Source organism: Oncorhynchus clarkii, chromosome 7, assembly GCF_045791955.1.
Source record: "Oncorhynchus clarkii lewisi isolate Uvic-CL-2024 chromosome 7, UVic_Ocla_1.0, whole genome shotgun sequence".
NCBI classification, from domain to species: Eukaryota; Metazoa; Chordata; class Actinopteri; order Salmoniformes; family Salmonidae; genus Oncorhynchus; species Oncorhynchus clarkii.
This window is the reverse complement of record NC_092153.1, coordinates 36,732,197-36,757,187: the sequence shown is the minus strand read 5'-3', so window position 1 is coordinate 36,757,187 and position 24,991 is coordinate 36,732,197. Positions and strand designations below refer to the sequence as shown.

At 42.4% G+C, this 24,991-nt stretch overlaps 1 protein-coding gene across 2 annotated transcripts in view; it reads left to right on the top strand.

Annotated features, from left to right (window-relative positions):
• Positions 1-24,991, top strand: part of LOC139414208 (interleukin-17 receptor D-like) — a 57,155-nt gene that overhangs the window by 20,875 nt on the left and 11,289 nt on the right. The window contains exons 1-3 of one of the 2 annotated variants that reach the window (XM_071162098.1): positions 16,180-16,219; positions 20,347-20,413; positions 21,208-21,333. In XM_071162098.1, the coding sequence (XP_071018199.1) occupies positions 21,264-21,333 (70 nt within the window). In that variant the 5' untranslated portion in view covers positions 16,180-16,219; positions 20,347-20,413; positions 21,208-21,263. Of the gene's footprint in view, positions 1-16,179; positions 16,220-20,346; positions 20,414-21,207; positions 21,334-24,991 lie in introns of those variants that run through there. The other variant, XM_071162097.1, reaches the window with a different exon arrangement.

Below are 24,991 nucleotides of genomic sequence, written 5' to 3'. Positions count from 1 at the left end.
TGCCTTGCGAAAGTATTCGGCCCCCTTGAACTTTGCGACCTTTTGCCACATTTCAGGCTTCAAACATAAAGATATAAAACTGTATTTTTTTGTGAAGAATCAACAACAAGTGGGACACAATCATGAAGTGGAACGACATTTATTGGATATTTCAAACTTTTTTAACAAACCAAAAACTGAAAAATTGGGCGTGCAAAATTATTCAGCCCCTTTACTTTCAGTGCAGCAAACTCTCTCCAGAAGTTCAGTGAGGATCTCTGAATGATTCAATGTTGACCTAAATGACTAATGATGATAAATACAATCCACCTGTGTGTAATCAAGTCTCCTTATAAATGCACCTGCACTGTGATAATCTCAGAGGTCAGTTAAAAGCGCAGAGAGCATCATGAAGAACAAGGAACACACCAGGCAGGTCCGAGATACTGTTGTGAAGAAGTTTAAAGCCGGATTTGGATACAAAAAGATTTCCCAAGCTTTAAACATCCCTAGGAGCACTGTGCAAGCGATAATATTGAAATGGAAGGAGTTACAAAGTATTAACTTAAGGGGGCTGAATAATTTTGCACGCCCAATTTTTCAGTTTTTGATTTGTTAAAAAAGTTTGAAATATCCAATAAATGTCGTTCCACTTGATGATTGTGTCCCACTTGTTGTTGATTCTTCACAAAAAAATACAGTTTTATATCTTTGTTTGAAGCCTGAAATGTGGCAAAAGGTCGCAAAGTTCAAGGGGGCCGAATACTTTCGCAAGGCACTGTATATATTGTAAGATCCCTAACTACAGATTCAAAACATAAACCAGATATGGTTTGTGGTTAGTACGCTGTCCAACTTCCAGCCACACATTCTTAAGAAGTAGACTCGTCATCACACACCCTTGCAGACAGACATCTGTATAGGTATTCTTCCTAACATACAGTTGACTTTAAACTCAGTTTTTCACAATTCCTGACATTTAATCATAGTAAAAATATCTGTTTTAGGTCAGTTAGGATCACCACTTTTTATTTTAACAATGTGAAATGTCAGAATAATAGTAGGTAGAAGGATTTATTTCAGCTTTTATTTATTTCATCACATTCCCAGTGGGTCAGGAGTTTACATACACTCAATTAGTATTTGGTAGCATTGCCTTTTAAATTGTTTAACTTGGGTCAAACGTTTCGAGTAGCCTTCCACAAGCTTCACACAATAAGTTGAGTGAATTTTGGCTCATTTCTCCTGAAAGTAATGGTGTAACTAAGTCAGGTTTGTAGGCCTCCTTGCTTGCACACACTTTCAGTGCTGCCCACAACTTTTCTATAGGGTTGAGATCAGGGCTTTGTAATGGCCACTCCAATACCTTGACTTTGTTGTCCTTAAGCCATTTTGCCACTACTTTGGAAGTATGCTTGGGGTCATTGTCCATTTGGTAGACCCATTTGCGACAAAGCTTTAACTTCCTGAATTATGTCTTGAGATGTTGCTTCAATATATCTACATTTTCCGTCCTCATGATGTCATCTATTTTGTGAAGTGCACTAGTCCCACCTGCAGCAAAGCAACCCCACAACATGATGCTGCCACCCCTGTGCTTTACGGTTGGGATGGTGTTCTTCAGCTTGCAAGCTTCCCCCTTTTTCCTCCAAACATAATGGTCATTATGGCCAAACAGTTATATTTTTGTGTCATCAGACCAGAGGACATTTCTCCAAAAAGTACAATCTTTGTCCTCATGTGCAGTTGCAAACCGCAGTCTGGCTTTTTTATGACAGTTTTGGAGCAGTGGCTTCTTCCTTACTGAGTGGCCTTTCAGGTTATGTCGATATAGACCTCGTTTTATGAAAGTATGAAACACATACTGTTGTACCTGTTTCCTCTTCACTAGGTCCTTTGCTGTTGATCTGGGATTGATTTACACTTTTCGCAACATAGTATGTTCATCTCTAGGAGGCAGAATGCATCTCCTTCCTGAGCTGTATGATGGCTGTGTGGTCCCATGGTGTTTATACTTGCGTACTATTGTTTGTACAGATGAACGTGGTACCTTCAGGAAATTGCTCCTAAGGATGAACCAGACTTCTGACCGGACAGTCTACAATTTTTTTTTTCTGATGTCTTGGCTGATATCTTTTGATTTTTCCCATGATGTCAAGCAAAGACGTGCTGAGTTTGAAGGCAGGCCTTGAAATACATCCACAGGTACCCCTCCAATAGGCTAATTGACATAATTTTGAGTCAATCAGAAGCTTTTAAAGCAATGACATAATTTTCTGGAATTTTCCAAGTTGTTTAAAGGCACTGCCAACTTAGTGTATGTAAACTTCTGACCCACTGGAATTGTGATACAGTGAATTATAATTGAAAATATTCTGTAAACAACTGTTGGAAAAATTACTTGTCATATACACTAACGACTTGCCAAAACTATAGTTTGTTAAGAAGAAATTTGTGGAATGGTTGAAAAAGGAGTTTTAATGACCTCCAACCTAAGTGTGTGTTAACTTCCGACTTCAACTGTAGCATGTCCTGTCCTTGCCTCCAATCTGGCATTGACGCAGCGACCTTCTGCACAACGGAGAGGGCACTATTTCTAGGTCTCAGGAATGCTGCAGTGATGCACGAATACGTCCATGCACTCACACATACGTATTTTATTATTATGCAGCATTTGTAATCCTGCTGTAACTCTTGTTTGTAATATTATGTATTAGTATTATCGCTGAATATGCTTGATTTCCATGAATTCAATTTTTTTCATTTTTTTGTAAATCAAATGTTTGTTTTAAAAGTTTCCTCAATTGCTTTACCTGCTAGCTCAAGGCACTGCCTATTGGGTACTTCTCCTTACCTACTGCTACTTCTAATGGGGGCCTGTTAGCAACGTCAGGCACACCTACGAGCTAAATTTCTTTCAGTACGTTTGAATCTTCATCTGTTACTTCTGACACTGTCCGGAGAACATAAACATTACAAACATGGGAGGTGCACAAACATGTTCATGCATACCCTGCCGTTTCTGCTGCGAACCATGGATTTGTGCATATACAGTAAGAACCAGCCCACGTCTAAAACACAGGTCTTTTTTGATATGTAACAGTTGAAGATGTAATGGACTCGCCTGTGTTTTTATAATTTGTGGTTGAATTGGTTATTACATGCGTTAGACGTAAACGGTGCATTCACGTGTAGCTCACCTGTCACAGTTGGAAACTGTAGTAGACCGGTCTTCTCCTCACACTCACTTTTGCCTTTGCTACCATCCCCTCTGTAAGAGGCTTGGCATTCGTCTTCTTGCCTCATGGTTTATGCCACTGCTGTGGCAAGCTTGTAGTGGACATTTCATCTTGGGCTCTCCAGAGGTCCAGGGTGTGGATCAGCCTAGCAACATGTGTGCAGTAACCTGTGAAGTTAGCGTAGAACGGTGTGTTTGTTGGGGCGAGGCTGTTGGTGGTTTGTTAGCATAATCGCTATCTACAGCTGATATTGTACACAAGGTAGTATCAGTTTGAAAAATCTATTGTTGGGAGACCTACCCTGCAGTGCAGGAACAATGTTGCCCCTTGATTTCATCTGCCTCTGGTCAGCTGGTGAGTTTTCTCCCTATTACACTGGGACCGGTAGGCTTTTGCTTCGATCTTAATCCTCCTGCTTGTTGTGATGTGCTCCTGCTTCATTTATTTTTTATTTGTGTGACTATAAATCAAATCACTTCCCCCTTTTTCCTCCAAACATAATGGTCATTATGGCCAAACAGTTCTATTTTTGTTTCATCAGACCAGAGGACATTTCTCCAAAAAGTACAAATCTTTGTCCCCATGTGCAGTTGCAAACCGTAGTCTGGCTTTTTTATGGCGGTTTTGGAGCAGTGGCTTCTTCCTTGCTGAGCGGCCTTTCAGGTTGTCGATATAGGACTCGTTTTACTGTGGATATAGATACTTTTATTCCTGTTTCCACCAGCATCTTCACAAGGTCCTTTGCTGTTATTCTGGGATTGATTTGCACTTTTCACACCAAAGTACGTTCATCTCTAGGAGACAGAATGCGTCTCCTTCCTGAGCGGTATGACCACTGCATGGTCCCATGGTGTTTATACTTGTGTACTATTGTTTGTACAGATGAACGTGGTGCCTTCAGGCGTTTGCTCCCAAGGATGAACCAGACTTGTGGAGGTCTACATTTTTTTTTATGATGTGATGTCTTGGCTGATTGCTTGACATCATGGGAAAATCAAAAGTAAAAAGGCACTGAGTTTGAAGGTATGCCTTGAAATACATCCACAGGTACGCCTCCAATTGACTCAAATGATGTAAGTTAGCCTATCAGAAGCTTCTAAAGCCATTAAATTTTCTGAAAATAATTTTGGAAATAATCTGTCTATAAACCATTGTTGGAAAAATTACTTGTCATGCACAAAGTAGATGTCCTAACTGACTAGCCAAAACTATAGTTTGTTAATAAGAAGAAATTTGTGGAATGTTTGAAAAACGAGTTTTAATGACTCCAACCTAAGTGCATGTAAACTTCTGAGTTCAACCTTACATGCATACAGGAGGGGACTGAGTATGCACCCTTGTGGGGCGCCATGTTGATAATCTGTGTCAGGTAATGTTGCCTATCTTCACCATGTGGTCCAGGACCTAGCTTCATAGGAAGGAGTTCAGACCCAGGGCCATGAGTTTATAGAGCACTATGGTATTGAAGGCTGAGCTGTAGTCTGAACAGCATCCTCACATATGCAGTCTTTTTGTCCGGGTGGGTAAGAGCATTGTGCAGTGTAATGGCGGTTGTGTCGTCCATAGAGCTTTCAGGGCGATAGGTGAATTGGAGAGGGTTGAGTGTGTCGGAGCGAGGACGTGATATGGTCTTTTGACTAGCCACTCAAAGCACTTCTTGATGACGGAAGGTAGTACTACTGGTTGGTAGTCATCCAGTTCAGTTACTTTCCCTTTCTTGGCACAGGGATGATCGTGGACATCTTGGAGCAGGTGGGTATAGAGGCCTGACCTACAGAGATTTGAATAATGTCTGAACACCAGCCAGCTGGTCTGCACATGCTCTGAGGGCACGGCTAGGGATGCAGTTTGGGCCGGCAGCCTTGCGAGGGTTAGCATGTTTTAATGACTTGCATACATCCTCAGTGTGTACCTGAACTGTAGTTTGCACGTTTTGGTTATTACTTTGAAGCATTTTGTATCACATTGGCCAGCAAGCTAGGTGTAGTACTGTAGAGAAACCCTGCCTGTTTTGAAGACCAGCAATGCGTATGTTTACACCACTATGGTGGTGATAGTACTGTAGCTCGCCAGCCAGCCAAACTTGTATAGTTAGCGAGCAGCTGCTACTTACTCGCTAGCTAGGTAAACTCTTGCTGTATCACCACCATTTCACCAGCATCAGCCCATCCAACATCTCCCAGCAGTCAAAAAGCACATTTTTGGTCATGAATTTGTACTATATAGCCAATTTGACTTTGATGCTGTGGTAACTAGTGACAATGCAGTAACTAGTGACAATGCCCACACGTGTTAGCGCTAACATGTTTGTACGTAGGTGGTTCCAAATGAACTAAAGCCAGCCCTATAACTAACACTTAAGTCAAAAAACACTTACACGTCATTGACACGTATTTCCGCAAAGTTCCTACTTCAGATTTCCGACTTCAAGCCAAAATATATCATACTTTTAGTAAAAGGTTGAAACATGGTGAAACGCATCAACAACGAAGGTACTGCGAACAGTTTAAAAAATAATAATAATACATTCCACCCCTTGGATGACATTGTGCTCTTGTATCGCGTGTGCAATGTCATACTGCTCGAAGTTCCTAAACTCTGCACCAAAAACAATGGTGGTGGGGCGGCCAGTGGCGCTGTTTTCCCCCTACTTCAGATGGGTTTAATTTTCTCTTTTATTTCCTATTTGTGCTATCAATTTGATTTCTGATTAACATATTGCTCACACAAACAAGGTCTGCCTGTCCCTTTTCAAAAGTGGGGTGATTTGTAGTTTACAAGACACAACCAACAAATGTTACTGGTTTTAATTAAGAGCAAGTCTTTCTTTCCTTCCCTCCAGGCAGTAAGATTAGTTGCCACCCTCCCTTTTTCCTCCCTACCTCTTCTTCCTGCCCTCCTATGCCCCCCTCCACCCTCTCCCTCGCCTCCTCCCTCTTTCCCCTCCCCCCTTTCCCTACTCCCTAGTGGTGTAAAGTAATTAAGTAAAAATACCTAAGTACTAAAGTATTTTATCTGTACTTTACTGTTTATTGTCCCAACTTTTCATTTCACTCCACTACATTCCTACAGAAAATAATGTACTTTTTACTACATACATTTTCCCTGACACCCAAAAGTACTCTTTACATTATGAATGTTCAGCAGGACAGGAACATTTTATAATTTACACACTTAACAAGAGAATATCCCTGGTCATCCCTACTTCCTCTGATCTGGCGGACTCACTAAACAAAAAATCTTAATTTGTAAATTATGTGTGAGTGTTGGAGTGTGCCTCTGGCTATCTGTAAAAAAAATAAAAATAAGAAAATTTTAAATTATTTACTTTTGATACTTAATTTAATTGCTAAAATATACTTAACTTTTGATATTTAAAACAAAATACTTTTAGACCTACTCAAGTTGTATTTTACTGGGTGACTTTCACTTTTACTAGTCATTTTCTAGTAAGGTATCTTTTACTTTTACTCAATGACATTTGTGTACTTTTTACACCACTGCTCCTCCCCTTCATCTCTCCCTCCCTCCTTCCAAGGGTGAAGCTGTAATTTAAGTGTAATTAATCAGTGTTTGGGATTTCTCTCAACGAGGCGTGCAGTCTATTTACCAAATGAGAGATGATGGTGTACATGTTTCTTCCAAAAAGTTTATTTTTTATTTTTTTTAAGTCTGATGTTCAGGAGACGAAATGGATGGGGGCAGAGCATAGGCAGGAGATCAAAGAAATAGTTGCCTTTAATTTATTATTATTTTTTTTACAGAGTTCTCAGTTAGTTTGTGTGGAGTTGTCTCCATATGTTCAGCTGCTAATGGGTGATTTTTGAAAGGGAACCATCTCCACCTGTAATAATGCTGGATCTGCTCAGTTCTGCTGTGTTCTCTTCGATTAATTACACGTGTTGTGAGGATATTGTGCCGGAAAGAAAAACAAGTTGTCTTTAATCCTCTTGGCTCTTCTGAACACTTTGCACAACTGTGACCATCCGATATAAATAATGTTCTCTTTTTGCTTTTAACTACATTATAATTTTGACCAACCTAAACATCTGTCCTTGTGAGTGGATTTAGCATAGAGGCCTGTGTTTAACGATATCCTAACAGGGTGAGAGACGCACATGTTCCCTTAACCGAACAAGCATCTTGAAGGGTTTTGCTGGGCTCGGGGCAGAAGGCTGGCGTGCGTGTGTGCGTGAGAAGCGGCTGTCTCTCAGATGATATAATTATTGTTATTCTGGAGAGAGGAGCAGGGAGGAACACCTGGTTTTGATAAGTCTGGTTCCGGCAGCTAGAGAGGAGGACGCCCATAGCAGACCTGGGTTCATATTGTATTTGAAATCATTCCAAATACTTCAGCTGTGCTTGATTGAGAACTGGAGACAGGCTAATTACAAACGTAAAAGTATTTGAACCCAAGTCTGGCCCGAAGATAGCAGCCCTCACCTACTGTCTACCTGCTGCTGCAGAGCTGTATTCAGACAAGTCCCCACTGAGATTTTGCGCACTCCTTATGATCATACCCTGTCCTGGCTACAAAGCTACTGCTGCCCACATGTTGTCTGTATAGTGGTGCAGGTTGAGTGTAGCATAAGTGCCTTTGTCTTTATTCCTATTGTGTTCAACCACAACTTCCTGGTTTCTCTTTTTGATCTTGGAACTCATTCCGTAGTAGTTAGGAGTCCTCTAAAGCACATTGACAACCTGTTGAAAAAGCACTATATGAATCTAAATCTATATTTTAAATTTGTATTGATTTTAGTTGGAATTGTGGGCTTGCATTACCAGTTGATCCACAACTAATTAAACCCCTTTCCTCCCCTCCCAGCTCCAGAGAGTATGGTATGTTATTAGTCCGGTCCGGCCCAGCCCCCCTGTGTCCTCTACAGCCCTATAATATTCAGGGAGCAGTGTGACCGGGGCCTGACCCTCCCCTCCATCTACCTCACGCTCAGCCAACAACATGGGACCCCGCTGGTCTGCCACATGGGATACAGCCAGTTAATTGCACCACACCACCACCCCAACCCCTCTCACCCTGAGCTGTTCATTTGAAGTTTTAAGATGCCAGTTGACTCTTGAGGCCATTTGACACACAGGGGTAGAGAAGGAGAGGAGAGGGAACATCAGAAGGAAGTAAGGAGTGCCTGGAGTCTCCCCTCCCTCCCTCTATCAATTCAATTCAAGGGCTTTATTGGCATGGGTTACATATGTCAACATTGCCAAAGCAAGTGAAGTGACCATTACACTCACAAAGTTCCAAAATAATAAAGACATTTCATATGTCTTTCATATTCACAGTGTTGTAATGATGTGCAAGTACAAAAGGGAAAATAAATACATCAAATCAAATTTGTCACACAAATGGTTAGCAGATGTTAATGCGAGTGTAGCGAAATGCTTGTGCTTCTAGTTCCGACAATGCAGTAATAACCAACAAGTAATCTAACTAACAATTCCAAAACTACTACCTTATACACAAGTGTAAAGGGATAAAGAATATGTACATAAAGATATATGAATGAGTGATGGTACAGAGCGGCATAGGCAAGATGCAGTAGATGGTATCGAGTACAGTATATACATATGAGTATGTAAACAATGTGGCATAGTTAAAGTGGCTAGTGATACATGTATTACATAAAGATGCAGTAGATGAGAGTACAGTATATACGCATACATATGAGATGAATAATGTAGGGTATGTAAACATTATATTAAGTAGCATTGTTTAAAGTGGCTAGTGATATATTTGACATCAATTCCCATTATTAAAGTGGCTGGAGTTGAGTCAGTGTGTTGGCAGCAGCCACTCAATGTTAGTGGAGGCTGTTTAACAGTCTGATGGCCTTGAGATAGAAGCTGTTTTTCAGTCTCGGTCCCAGCTTTGATGCACCTGTACTGACCTCGCCTTCTGGATGATAGCGGGGTGAACAGGCAGTGGCTCGGGTGGTTGTTGTCCTTGATGATCTTTATGGCCTTCCTGTGACATCGGGTGGTGTAGGTGTCCTGGAGGGCAGGTAGTTTGCCCCCGGTGATGCGTTGTGCAGATCTCACTACCCTCTGGAGAGCCTTACGGTTTTGGGCGGAGCAGTTGCCTTACCAGGCGGTGATACAGCCCGACAGGATGCTCTCGATTGTGCATCTGTAGAAGTTTGTGAGTGCTTTTGGTGACAAGCCAAATTTCTTCAGCCTCCTGAGGTTGAAGAGGCGCTGCTGCGCCTTCTTCACGATGCTGTCTGTGTGGGTGGAACAATTCAGTTTGTCTGTGATGTGTACACCGAGGAACTTAAAACTTACTACTGTCCCATCGATGTGGATAGGGGGGTGTTCCCTCTGCTGTTTCCTGAAGTCCACAATCATCTCCTTAGTTTTGTTGACGTTGAGTGTGGGGATGCCGTCTGGGCCTGCAGCCTTGCGAGAGTTATCACGTTTAAATGTTTTGCTCACCTCGGCTGCAGTGAAGGAGAGTCCGCATGTTTTGGTTGCGGGCCGTGTCAGTGGCACTGTATTGTCCTCAAAGCGGGCAAAAAAGTTATTTAGTCTGCCTGGGAGCAACACATCCTGGTCCGTGACTGGGTTGGTTGTCTTTTTGTAATCCGTGATTGACTGTAGACCCTGCCACATACCTCTTGTGTCTGAGCCGTTGAATTGGGATTCTAGTTTGTCTCTATACTGACGCTTAGCTTGTTTGATTGCCTTGCGGAGGGAATAGCTACACTGTTTGTATTTGCTCATGTTTCCGGTCACCTTGCCCTGATTTAAAAGCAGTGGTTCGCGCTTTCAGTTTCACGCGAATGCTGCCATCAATCCACAGTTTCTGGTTTGGGAATGTTTTAATCGTTGCTATGGGAACGACTTCTTCAACGCACGTTCTAATGAACGCGCGCACCGAATCAGCGTATTCGTCAATGTTGTTTGACGCAATACGAAACATATCCCAGTCCACGTGATGGAAGCAGTCTTGGAGCGTGGAATCAGATTGGTCGGACCAGCGTTGAACAGACCTCAGCGCGGGAGCTTCTTGTTTTAGCTTCTGTCTGTAGGCAGGGAGCAACAAAATGGAGTCGTGGTCAGCTTTTCCGAAAGGGGGGCGGGGCAGGGCCTTAAATGCGTCGCGGAAGTTAGAATAGCAATAATCCAAGGTTTTACCAGCCCTGGTTGCACAATTGATATGCTGATACAATTTAGGGAGTCTTGTTTTCAGATTAGCCTTGTTAAAATCCCCAGCTGCATTGAATGCAGCCTCAGGATATGTGGATTCCAGTTTGCAAAGAGTCAAATAAAGTTTGTTCAGAGCCATCGATGTGTCTGCTTGGGGGGGAATATATACGGCTGTGATTATAAAAGAAGAGAATTCCCTTGGTAGATAATGCGGTCGACATTTGATGTGAGGAATTCTAAATCAGGTGAACAGAAGGACTTGAGTTCCTGTATGTTGTTGTGACCACACCACGTCTCGTTAACCATAAAGCATACGCCCCCGCCCCTCTTCTTACCAGAAAGATGTTTGTTTCTGTCGGCGCGATGCGTGGAGAAACCAGCTGGCTGCACCGACTCCGATAGAGTCTCTCGAGTGAGCCATGTTTCTGTGAAGCAAAGAACGTTAGTCTCTGATGTCCCTCTGGAATGCTACCCTTGCTCGGATTTCATTAACCTTGTTGTCAAGAGACTGGACATTGGCGAGAAGTATGCTAGGGAGTGGTGCGCGATGTGCCCGTCTCCAGAGTCTGACCAGAAGACCGCTTCGTTTCCCTCTTTTACGAAGTCGTTTTTTTGGGTCGCCGGCTGGGATCCATTCCGTTGTCCTGGGTGAAAGGCAGAACACAGGATCCGATCCGGGAAAGTCATATTCTTGGTCGTACTGATGGTGAGTTGACGCTGCTCTTATATTCAGTAGTTCTTCTCGACTGTATGTAATGAAACCTAAGATGACCTGGGGTACTAATGTAAGAAATAACAAAAAACTGCATAGTTTCCTAGGAACGCGAAGCGAGGTGGCCATCTCTGTCGGCGCCGGAAGAAATGTAAATATGGGTTGTATTTACAATGGTGTTTGTTCTTCACTGGTTGCCCTTTTTCTTGTGGTAACAGGTCACAAATCTTGCTGCTGCGATGGCACACTGTGGTATTTCACCCAGTAGATATGGGAGTTTATCAAAATTGGGTTTGTTTTTGAATTCTTCGTCTGTGTAATCTGAGAGAAATATGTCTAATATGGACATACATTTGGCAGGAGGTTGGGGAGTGCCCATCTCCCCCTATCCCCCAGGCAGGCAGGCAGGGAGGACCAAACCAACATCATCTAGCCGCAGGAACAAAGGCCTATATATGGGAGCTGTAAATGGCCAACGTGTAGAGAGGGGAGAGGGAGGGTGTCGTAGACTCAGACCTCTCGGCCTGTATCAGAGGTGTGATGCTGTGTTCAGGGGGCTGTTAGACTGCTGATTGGATACAGGTGAGGCGGGTGGCAAGGGTTCATTGCATGCAACTGTGTGTGTTTGTCATGTGTATTGCTGCATCTGTTTGTGTGTGACCTCCAGCCTCCTGCTGAGAGCAGGGTGTTAAACCCCAGGACGGCAGGCCCAGGAGCCCATAAGTAAAACCCCAAGGCACCACTTCATTCCCCTGCTAAATGAGAAATTAGGGAGCTACCGCCTTCCTCTCTGTGGTAGTAAACATTTTGTTAGTTAGTAGTTAGCCTTGTAGCTACCGCCGAAAATGTGCCTTTTAAAACTCTGAAAAAGCCATGAGCAACGTTCATTTGACTCACAATAAAAATGTCAGGTCTTTGCTCTGAAGATTGAATTCAGAGGAGTGAAGCCCAAATCACACAGATATACGCTGTCAACTAAGTAAAAATTTGCAGGCGAGAGCAGAGAACATCAATTCACATACACTGTGTAGCGTATGCCAATGTAATTCTCAACAGCACCCATAATAAACAGTTGTATTTGTTATGTTCGCTATGTAGTCCTTGTGAATTATTGTGTGTTCCTTTTTGACTCCCCTTACGTCCTACAGGAGCCACCCTACCGGTCTGCTCTAAACAGTATATAAAGAATTTAGCTAGTCTCGTTCTTTCTACTAACAGTATTCTCTCTTGAAATTGGAGTTCCTTTAGTTTCCCAGCCCATAGCCTGCCTAGGCTATATGCCTGTGATCGACTCAACACCGGTAGGCATAACGTTACTGTCTTCAAATATATATTATTGGCACTGGCATTAATAATATCATCATCAACACTAAATAGACACTTTAACTAAACATGTCATAATTCCAGATGTCACAGTGCACTAAAGTCTATTTTCTGGCAATTTATCCTCGTATTTTTTCCTGCGTTGCATAGCCGTAAGAATATACTTACTTTCAAATTTGACACTCATCAACACTGTCTATTTTCTCATTTACTACCATGCATTCTAATTCCAGCGTGTACACGCTCGTTCGCACGCGTAAAAAAAAAAGAAAAAAAAAGCTTTTTGTTTGATTTGGGCTTGTTCAATTGTTAAATTCATCACGATGGAAGGGTCATGCTTCAACAAATGCCTTGCAAGCCTGAGGGTTTTAAATGGCTTATGTACTGTCGCATAATGCACTTCAGATTGGTCGGAACAGAACTACCCATACTTCAAATATGGCGTTAACAAAATAACAAAAATTTACAAAAATAAATGGTTCAAATTGGTCAACAACTCAAGTTTCCTCTCCAGGAGAATGTGTCTTGGTCAGCAACCTTACTGCCCAGAGTAGGCAGAGCTCGCTTCCAGAAGAATTCCTCAGCGGAGTGGCCCTTTTTTAGCACATCCTGACCACAAGTGACGGGTTAAAACGCATACGGTATCTGACACGCACAGTACTTGAGTTCTCTATAGGGATATACAGTATATTGGATTAGAATAATTAAGGATAATTTGCTTCAAATCTTAATCTTCAGCTCCTCGTAAAAGACTGAGGTCTGTCTTTAGCCGAAAGTGTTGGATGGAGAGACTGGGAGAAAGAAAAGTGTTGAAATGTGGAAAAACATGTTTAAGTGGAGCCTCTCCTGTATGACCTTTGGGAAATCTATTGATGAGTAGGTTATGGTTGGGTTAAGAACACATGGAAGTGATACGGATGGTGGTGGAAGGTGGATACCACAGTTAATGGCTTCTCCTGTTCAGCCATGGTGGTCTAGTCTCTAGCTGGTCTCCCTCTTTCTGCTTCACTCCAAACACACACAAATGTTTAATTTATTTAACTAGGCAAGTCAGTTGAGAACAAATTCTTATTTACAATGACTGCCTACACCGGCCAAACCCTGACGACGCTGGGCCAATTGTGCACCACTCTATGGGACTCCCAATCACGGCCGGATGTGATACAGCCTGGATTCGAACCAGGGACTGCCTCTTGCACTGAGATGCAGTGCCTTAGATCGCTGCACCACTCGGGAGCCCACATCTGTGGGTAGGGGCAGGGAGAGGTGGGAGTTTGTGTGTATGTTGATGGGACCATGTGTGTGTTGATTGGGAGCGTGTGTGTGTTGGTGGGAGAAAGGTTTGAACTAGTTGGGGGCCTCCATACACATCCTGAGAGGAGGAGAGGAACAGGCAAGTTCAAGACGTGCTTAAATCATGCATTGACGTCAATGGAACATTTTTGCAAAAACTCAAGTTCCACATGGGGATCTGAAGGTAGGACTCAGGGTTTTGTAAATTTGATAAGTAAATAAATGAACTGATGCAAATTCTGCTCCATTACATGTATTTACTTGATTCCATTTAACTACCATAGGCCTCACAGTAACAAGGCTTACTATGGTCTGAATTAGAGGTCGACCGATTTTGATTTTTCAACGCCGATACCGATTATTGGAGGACCAAAAAAGCCGATACCAATTAATCTGCCTTTTTTTTATTATATATATATATATTTATTTATTTATTTATTTATTTATTTATTTGTAATCATGACAATTACAACGATACTGAATGAACACTTATTTTAACTTAATATAATAATCAATTTAGCCTCAAGGAAATAATGAAACATGTTCAATTTGGTTTAAATAATGCAAAAACAAAGTGTTGGAGAAGAAAGTAAAAGTGCAATATGTGCTATGTAAGAAAGCTAACGTTCCAGTTCCTTGCTCAGAACATGAGAACATATGAAAGCTGGTGGTTCCTTTTAACATGAGTCTTCAATATTCCCAGGTAAGAAGTTTTAGGTTGTAGTTATTATAGGACTATTTCCCTCTATATCATTTGTATTTCAGTATAGCTTCCGTCCCTCTCCTCGCTCCTCCCTGGGCTCGAACCAGCAACACAACGACAGTCACCATCAAAGCAGCGTTACCCATGCAGAGCAAGGGGAACAACTACTAGAAGGCTCAGAGTGAGTGACGTTTGAAACGCTATTAGCGAGCGCTAACTAGCTAGCCATTTCACTTTGGTTACACCAGCCTCATCTCGGGAGTTGATAGGCTTGAACGAAGAGCTGCTGGCAAAACGCACGGAAGTGCTGTTTGAATGAATGTTTACGCGCCTGCTTCTGCCTACCACCGCTCAGTCAGATACTTAGATACTTGTATGCTCAGTCAGATTATATGCAATGCAGGACACGCTAGATAATATCTAGTAATAACATAAACCATGTGTAGTTAACTAGTGATTATGATTGTTTTTTATAAGAAGTTTAATGCTAGCTAGCAACTTACCTTGGCTTACTGCATTCGCCTAACAGGCAGTCTCCTTGTGGAGTGCAACGAGAGAGAGGCAGGTCGTTATTGCGTTGGACTAGTTAACTGTAAGGTTGCAAGACTGGATCCTCAGAGCTGAGAAGGTGAAAATATGTTGTTCTGCCCCTGAACAGTTATTTAACTGACTTGCCTAGTTAAATAAAGGTATATAAAAATAAAAAATTGTCAAATCTCCGCCCAAAAATACCGATTTCCGATTGTTATGAAAACTTGAAATCGGCTCTAATTAATCGGCCATTCCGATTAATCAGTCGACCTCTAGTCTGAATGGTCTGTTATTGTTTCCCAGGCTTTGTATAAATCTATTTCCCTAGTTGGGGTTAATTGTGTGGCATTCTGCCTCAGCGATAAGGGCATCCTTTTCTAAAACGGCAGCATGGATAAGATCTTTGATATACTGCCAGTGCCAGCCAGCTATCCAGACTGTCAGTCTATACAGTAGGGTCAGGACTCTTTTTAGTAGCATGGCAAGGAAACAAAACACGAAGTGAATTTAACTTATTTAGGAAAACAGACCTAATGTTTGAACCATACATCATGTTGTCATCCAGAGTCATGTATTTATTTTCACAAGCTATAATACACAATACTTTACATACAGCAGGTTTTTAAAGAACCAGAGTTTGGTCCACTTGGTTAAAATTTTTGCACTGGAAAAAATATTGCGATACTGTAATCTTCCCGGCCCTACTATACAGCCAGGCAGCCGATCCCCATCCCCCAACTGTAGGGTCTAGTTTTCCTTATTTTGTAGAATTCTTTTGAGTTTTTACCTTTTAAATTGTAGTAACAGCAGTGGTGTAAAAATACTTTGAAGAACTAAAGTAGTTTTTGGGGGTATATGTACTTTACTATTTATTTTTAACTACTTTTACTGCACTACATTCCTTAACAAAATAATGCACTTTTTAATCCATACATTGTCATTGACACCCAAAAAGTACTCGTTACATTTAGAATGCTTTGCAGGACTTAAATGGTCAAATTCACATATTTATCAACAGAGAACATCCCTACTGCCTTTAAAAAAATATATATAAAAAATAATTATTTACATTTTTTTATTATTATTTTTTAAATATATATTTTGCCCCCGGAAACACAAATGAGCATACAAGTATGTTTAAGCATACATGACTGTTGGGAGTGTGTTGCCATACCTTTTTACCCCCAGGTGCAGCAGAGCCTGCACACTAAAGATGGAGTTGCAGCAGATGTCTTGACCACACCCTGGCTGCTGTCCAGACTGAGGAAGTGCTGGAAGGTGTGTCCCTGGCACTGTTTCATGTCCATGTCACCTCCCTCAGAACCAGTGAATATCTCCAGGTTCTTACAGCGGGGCATCATCTATAGAGTGCAGAACAATACAGGATATGGAATTAGGTTTAGTATGGAGTTGAATTCTCAATTTTAAAATCCTTAGACATGGGTAAAAAAGGTAAACAAATGTCGGGCACTGGAGTTTGAGGAAGGTTGAGTGATACAGTATGTGCTAAGTTGTGTATGCAAGGCATAAGAAGACTTGGCGATTCAATGGTCCAAACCTGGCGTCCTCTCAGGGCAATGAGGTAGAAGCCATCATTGTCAACTTGAACGATTAGTTTTGTTACAAACTGTTGCCTGTGCCTTCTCTGGTGTTGGCACGTGCCTTCGAGCCAACAGCTTGCAGAAACGCCTACAGTGCGGGGTAGGCACTGCGGGTCGGTTATGATGAGATTATAATGGATTATTATGGATAATATTTGTATTTGTCAAACGGCATCAAATCATCGATCATCATGTCACCAGAATAAGACCTTTGACATTTATTCGAAAGGAGCATCAAACTCATACTGAGCAATTTCACCATCCAGTGAAATCATTTTTTTTAAATATATTTTTTAAATTGAAATAAATAATCTGTAGCCTAATGAACTGCATGGTTTCCAGAGTCGTAAATGGGAGGACCACACTCTTCATCACATGACTCCCAAGTTTACTTCGATATGATGGTTATTATACAAGATACATTTTTTCAGACACAATGTCCCACCATACAGTATAGAAGCATCTTTCTAACCAATAGACAGAAGCTGGTCATCCTCTCTACGTGACAAATGTCCTGTGCACAATGTCTTCATACAGCATCAAAGAAATTGGAGGAACACTCAGTATCACTAATGATTAAGTTACGGGATGATTGGTGGATGACCTGGTTACCTACAGGAAGTCCCCAGAGTGCTGTGTATAGAGGAAAGCCAAGGTACCCTACTTGGAACAGAATTGACACTTGTCTCTGTCAGCTGAGCAGAGAACAACTTCAAATTGTATGCGGTTAGCCAACATTGTAAACCGCTATCAGAGCCTGACGTCTGTTGGCTCCCCCTTCTCAGTCACTGACCTCTTCCCTGTCTGTTCTCAACCTACCTCTCTTCTGCCACCCAGTCATGCAAGCTAAGCTCCTTGACTTAGGTACAATGCTCTTAGTTAAACCAGAGTTGTATAGAAAACGAAACCACCTTGGCTTTGGTTAAACCACATGACTAGATAGCTAACATTAACCTTGCTTGCCCTTATCAATAGCCTGCTTTTAATAACAGAAGAACAAATAGCTACTTCAATTTCAATATTGAAATCCATAGTTGATTATCTAGCTAGTTGGTTAGTTTTCCAGTAGAGAAACTAGCTATCAAACTTACCTCTTGTCAGCCATCATTCACCAGCGTTGGGTGTTTTGCCCAACATTTGTGTATAAGGCGTCACTTTCAATCACCAGAGGGGTGACTTCCGCATGTCTTTCAACTCTTAGTCACTGGAAAAGTCCCTCGATCTTCGTTCCTGGCATTCCCTTAGGGGTAGTGGTGACAGATGCGTCACTCACGGGCTGGGGCGCAGTTCATCAGGGAAATGCAAAAAAACAGCGTATGGGCCTCATCTCCATATTGCTCACATAAATGACCTTGAATTGCTGACGGTGCTTCTTTCAATGAAAAAAATCACGTCTTGATCAGAATGGACAATACGACTGTTATTGTACATCAACAGCCAGGATAGCACTCACTTCCTGTGCTTACAGACTATCCGTCAGGATTATTCTGCTGAGCAGAGCACACCTACTGTCTCTACATGCGACTCATGTTTTGGGCATACTGAACATAGGAGCAGACTTATTGTCCAGAGGGAATCCCCATCAAGCGGACTGGAGACTCTTTCCCTAAGTGGTGAAACGGATCGCTTTGCGTCTCAACAAAACATGCACTGCTCGTTGTTCTTTGCGCTAGCGGGAGACTGGGGGTGGACGCTCTAGCACACCCTTGGCCGAAGATTTTACTTCACGCTTTTCCTCAGCCTCGTACTCCCCACTCTGGCCAGATTGGAAACCATGGCCCTTTGGGCCCGGAAACCATGGCCCTTTGGGCCTGGCCTGTGAGAGGTTAAATCTGGTTGCGAGAGGCTTGCCTCTCGGGATCATAGCACTCTGGATAGTCTAAGGCCCCTCCTACATGCTCATTGTACGGAAATAAGTGATTCATTTTGACAAGTTGTGTGACTGAAAAGGGGATCATCCCTTACCAATGCTCTGTATGCAAGGTTGCATGCTTCCTGCAGGACCTTTTGGTCAGAGGGAAGGCTTTCTTCACTGTTAAGGTCTATCTCGGCCTGTCATGTAAGCTTGTAAGCTTTGGAAAGAACACGGTGGGACACCCCTCCCCCGTTATGTTGTTTCATGATTGGGGGATGTTGCTTATGTCCAGTTCCCAAGCATTTAGTCCCGTCATGGGATTTGTCAATTGTGCTTGAGGCTATTTCACAGCTGGCTTTTTTTGAGCTGCTGGAATGCTGGACGTTTGGTTTGCTCGAGATGATCAGAGGGCAGGCGAATAGCTCTTTTAGTGTGAAGGTAGGGGCTTCCTCATTCGCCACTCGACCTGTCTCCGACAGACGTGTATGATTTTGGTTCTTCAAGCTACTTAGGAGATTCTGGTGAATCCCGCTGTAAGATGACTCACTCATAATTTAACCTCTTGGAACTCCCCATACCGGATCCGGTATCAGGAATACAGACTCAAGCTCATTACCATAACGCAACGTTAACTATTCATGAAAATCGCAAATGAAATGAAATAAATATGCCATCTCGCAAGCTTAGCCTTTTGTAAACAAAACTGTCATCTCAGATTTTCAAAATATGCTTCTCAACCATAGGAAAACAATAATTTGTGTAACAGTAGCTAGCAAACAAAGGATTTAGCGTTAGCATTAGCGTTAGCATCCAGCACGCAACATTTCAACAAAAACATAAAAGCCTTCAAATAAAATCATTTACCTTTGAAGAACTTCTGATGTTTTCAATGAGGATACTCTCAGTTGGATAGCAGATGCTCAGTTTTTCCAAAAAGATTCTTTGTGTATTAGAAATAGCTCCGTTTTATACATCACATTTGGCTACCAAAAAAAAACCGAATATTCAGTCCTCAAAACGCGAACTTTTTTCCAAATTAACTCCATAATATCGACTGAAAACATGGCAAACGCTGTTTAGAATCAATCATCAAGGTGTTTTTCACATATCTCTTCATTGATACATCGTTCTTGGACACATGCTTTCTCCCCTGAATCAAATGGTAAAGTGGAAGCAGCTGGCAATTGCGCACCGAATTCGACGCAGGACACCAGGCGGACACTTGGAAAATGTAGTCTCTTATGGTCAATCTTCCAATGATATGCCTACAAATACGTCACAATGCTGCTAAGACCTTGGGCGAACGACAGAAAGTGTAGGCTCATTCCTTGCGCAATCACAGCCATATAAGGAGACAATGGAAAACAGAGCTTCAGAAATTCTGCTAATTCCTGGGTGATGCATCATCTTGGTTTCGCCTGTAGAATGAGTTCTGGGGCACTTACAGACAAAATCTTTGCAGATTCTGAAACTTCAGAGTGTTTTCTTTCCAAAACGGTCAAGAATATGCATAGTCGAGCATCTTTTCGTGACAAAATATCGCGCTTAAAACGGGAACGTTTTTTATCCAAAAATGAAATAGCGCCCCCAGAGATCCAACAGGTTAAGAGAACTGGGGTCACTCAAGTGACCTGAAGTTTTTCTTTGGAGTACATTTGAAAGTGAAAAATCTAGAGACCTCGTCGTAATTCCGTTACCGTGGAATTGCCCCTCTTACTTTCAGTTTGGCTGGCAATACAACAGTATTCCAACTGCTGGGTTATTGTGTACTGATCCAATATTCCATGTAAGTACGTAATTCTATGGATTATTGTTCAGGCTGATTTTCTTCGCATTCCTGTGAGGCCGCAGCCTGTCCGTCTGAGCATCGGCAACATGAGGTGGTTGTATTGATGTGTATTACTGTCTGCCAGTTGTCCTTGTGGTTTCACCATCTTTCTTTCTTGCAGGGGCTCCAGGTCCAGTCAAGTTCTGACGGGAATGGTCGGAAGCGAGGGGTCACATTCCGAACAGACAGTGAGTCCTTTCTCTCTCTCGCTCTCGCTCTCGCTCTCTCTCGCGCGCTCTCTCTCGCTCTCTCTGTGTGTGTTCACTATTTCACATGGCCTTGCATGAAAACTGCCTGCCCTTTCCATTCCATACTAAAGTTGACCTTTTACCACCTCAAGTTTCCAATTCTGTCTCAGACCCTCCACCAACAAGAAGTTAATATCTCGAAGTCAACGTTTTCTCTCCTGTAACAAATCCTGATCCTCCCCCCAACCACCCCAGCAGTCAGCTGCTATTATCCATGACTGTTGGAGGGAACAGCTTTTCTGAAAAGCCCCTCTCTGGTTTAGCATCACAATCGACTGCAGCTCGGAGCCAGGGGGTGTGTGTGACACAGCCCACTGCTCCTCTTCCTATACCTGAGAGGACATAGGGATCATAGTCAAAGGAGATGGGAGAGGAGGGGACAGCTCCTTACATGGCTGCACATTCTTGTCCCCAGGCTTGGCTCAGAGAGAATCTCACCCACTCACCTGTCCATTAGTCTTCATCCAGGGAGCCCTGTTCTGAGCTTCCCATCTTAACCACGAGCTGTGATCCATCCTCTTTCTTCTCTTTAAGGTGTGATTTGGGGGTGATTCTCTGTGTGGTAGAAGAGGAAGGGAGTCTAATTTTAGGACTAAACACTGTAAACAAATTTAATTGTGACTAAGGTTGTTTTGACTTAAAAGAAAATCAACAACCTCTCCTCTCCGTCATTAGCATACTCTAACTCTGATATCCTCTTTCTTGTCGTCTCCTCCTCTGTTCTCCTCCGCCAGACTGCTCTGTGAACTGGAGTCCATTGGGGAAGCATGCCATCCATGGAGTGAACAATATGACATTCAGCCACCTCTCCTGTGACAGCCAGGCTGCTGTGGTGGTCCACTGGATGACCAGCCCTCTAGGTATGAACCATATACCCTACGCATTTTAAATTCTTCCATATGATAAAATAGTCATTATACAGACTAGAGATCAATGGGCAAAATCGAATCCAGTGTCTGAGGTTAGAGTTGAGCAGTCACTCCTAGTGTGCGGAAATCTGTATCCAGAAGTTAGTGGTTGACCTACTTTGAAATGTTTCTACCAAGATTGTTTTGGGTAGATCATATTACATCTGGGAGACACTAACATTTTAAAACCCTCTGTATGTGTGCGGGAAGACACGTGTGCTGGTTGCACACAGGAGTCGTTTATGTTTATCTTCAGTATCTCAGACCATGGAGAGTCATTTGTAGAGGTAAGAGGTTTGAGAACAGGAGAGAATAGGAGGGTAAAGAAAAGGCTCATCTTCAAAACACCGTGCTGTGCAGTGTTTTTGCGCCTGTCCTCATCAAAGACCCAGGGCAGTTTACCTTCCCCCAGTAGGCTTACTCTGCTATCCTGACAGTCACAGATCTGCCCCTCAGAGGGAAGAGAGGAGGAAGAGATCCATATCTTACACAACAACACTAATATGTTTGAAGGTTGTGTGTGTGTGTGCAAGCACTGTGTGTGTGTCTTAAGTGTCTCAGTTGGCATGCTATATGTGCGTGTGTGTGACAGAGAGAGCAAGACTGAAAGGGAGGCTTCCTCTTCTTCTGTCAACTGAGGCACTGCTGAAGCCATGGCTGATCCTCATGACAATGTAGCCTGTTATTCTCCAGGGGTTAATCCCTAGGACAGGGGCACCACTGCTCAGGTAGAGGGTTAAAGAAAGAAGCAGGAAAAATAAACTTAAAGGGCAGAAGAGCGAGAAAGAGGATCTTTCCTACTTTGAATCAAGTAGTTAGAAAGCTGAAGCTACCGACGCCAGGGGGGAAAAAAACACTCCGGAAGACAGCCCAACCTGTCTGACAGCTTTTTCCTTCCAGTTTTTTCTCTCTCCTCTGTGTCTGACATGGTGACGGTGAGGCTGATGGTATCTGTGTGGTGGTAGAAGAGGTAAAGGACAGAGTGGAGGAGGTGTAGAGTTACCACCACCACAAAGAGGAGGCTCTTTCAGCTTCTAAGCGTACACACACAGCCTCTGCTCCCCACAGTGGTAATAGAAGCCACAGGGAATGTGTGTTTTCTGCCTCTGCTGATGCCTCGGACTGATAAGGAAGAAATGTAATTAACGTGGGAGGTGCGCTGGCACACTTTGAAGGGCACGGGAATACTTCCTTGGCACGCAGACACCCTCTCTCTTGGAGAAGTCCTAAAAGTGCAAATCCTGCCCACCTGGTACTCCAGAAAGGCTAAAACAAACACACAGTATTTGAAAGATTTCAAATGGTCTTTGAACCCAGGTGTGGTCCTCTGCCAGGGCACAGCCTCTCTCTCCTGCCAGCTCAAATTATGGTCTCTCATAAAAACATGTTTGATACTATGCCCTTACCTCAAGTGTGTGTGTGACTAGCTAATGTGTGTGGACTCCTACTAACTTCACAAACAACATCCGCTTCATGATTAGGATTTACATTTTCCTCACAAAATGTGTACTTTGGTCATGTTTTCGCAATGTTTTTATTCATTTTGGGCCCCAGTTAATATTGTTTGTGCTTTATGGAAGTTACCCTAGAAGTTAAAGGACAGTTGCTAACGGTAACATATTGTGACCTTGGGTTTTATCTGACGTTTTTGGGTTAAAAAATGTGTTATTCACATAGTTGCTCTTTTTAGATGGTCCTTTACATGTGAGATACAGTGAGCTCCTAGTATTGGGCCAGTGACACCATTTTTTTGTTGTTGTTTTGGCTCTGTAATGATACAATGCCTGAGGCTAAGGTGCAGCCTGTCAGCTTTCATTTTAGGGTATTTTCATTCATATCGGGTGAACTGTTTAGAAATTACAGCACTTTTTGTACATAGTCCCTCCATTTTAGGGGACCAAAAATATTGGGACATAAATATATAAATATAAATATAAATATATATATATATATATCACACACACACACACACACACACAGTTGAAGTCGGAAGTTTACATACACTTATGTTGGTGTCATTAAATCTCGTTATTTCAACCACTCCACAAATTTCTTGTTAACAAACTATATTTTTGACAACTCGTTTAGGACATGTACTTTGTGCATGATACAAGTCATTTTTCCAACAATTGTTTACAGACAGATTATTTCAGTTATAACTCACTGTATTACAATTCCAGTGGGTCAGAAGTTTACATACACCAATTTGATGGTGCCTTTAAACAGCTTGAAAAATTGTCATGGCTTTAGAAGCTAATTGACATCATTTGAGTGAATTGGAGGTATACCTGTGGATGGTTTCAAGGCCTGCCTTCAAACTCAGTGCCTCTTTGCTTTACATCATGGGAAAATCAAAATAAATCATCCAAGACCTCAGGAAAAAAAAACATTTGTTGACCTCCACAAGTCTGGCTCCTCCTTGGGAGCATTTTCCAAACGCCTGAAGGCACCATGTTCATCTGTACAAACAATAGTACGCAAGTATAAACACCATGGGACCACGCAGCCATCATACCGCTCAGGAAGGAGACGTATTCTGCCTCATAGAGATGAACGTACTTTGGTGTGAAAAGTGCAAATCAATCCCAGAACAACAGCAAAGGACCTTGTGAATATGCTGGAGGAAACGGGTACAAAAGTATCTATATCCACAGTAAAAACGAGTCCTATATCGACAACCTGAAAGGCCGCTCAGCAAGAAAGAAGCAACTGCTCAAAAACCGCCATAAAAAAAAGCCAGACTACGGTTTGCATCTGCACATGGGGACAAAGATTGTACTTTTTGAAGAAATGTCCTTTGGTCTGATGAAACAAAAAATGAAGTGTTTGGTCATAATGATAATTATGGTTGGAGAAAAAAGAGGGAGGCTTGCAAGCCAAAGAACACCATCCCAACCGTGACCCACAGGTGGTGGCAGCATCATGTTGTGGGGGTGCTTTGCTGCACGAAGGACTGGTGCACTTCACAAAATAGATGGCATCATGAGGGAGGAAAATTATGTGGATATATTGAAGTGACATATGTCGCAATTGGGTCTTCCAAATGGACAATGGCCCCAAGCATACTTCCAAAGTAGTGGCAAAATGGCTTTAAGGACAACAAAGTCAAGGTATTGAAGTGGCCATCACAAAGCCCTGACCTCAATCCTATAGAAAATGTGTGGGCAGAACTGAAAAAGCATGTGTGAGCATGGAGGCCTACAATTCTGACTCCGTTACACGAGCTCTTTTATTTATTTTATATTTTACCTTTTATTTAACTAGGCAAGTCAGCTAAGAACAAATTCTTATTTTCAATGACGACCTGCTTTGTTCAGGGGCAAAACAACAGATTTGTACCTTGTCAGCTCGGGGATTTGAACTTGCAACCTTCCGGTTACTAGTCCAACGCTCTAACCACTAGGCTACCCTGCCACCCCTCCTCTGTCAGGAGGAATGGGCCAAAATTCACCCAACAATTGTGGGAAGCTTGTGGAAGGCTACCTGAAACGTTTGACTCAAGTTAAACAATTTAAAGGCAATGCTACCAAATACTAATTGAGTGTATGTAAACTTCTGACCCACTGGGAATGTGATGAAAGAAATAAAATATTAAATAAATCATTCTCTC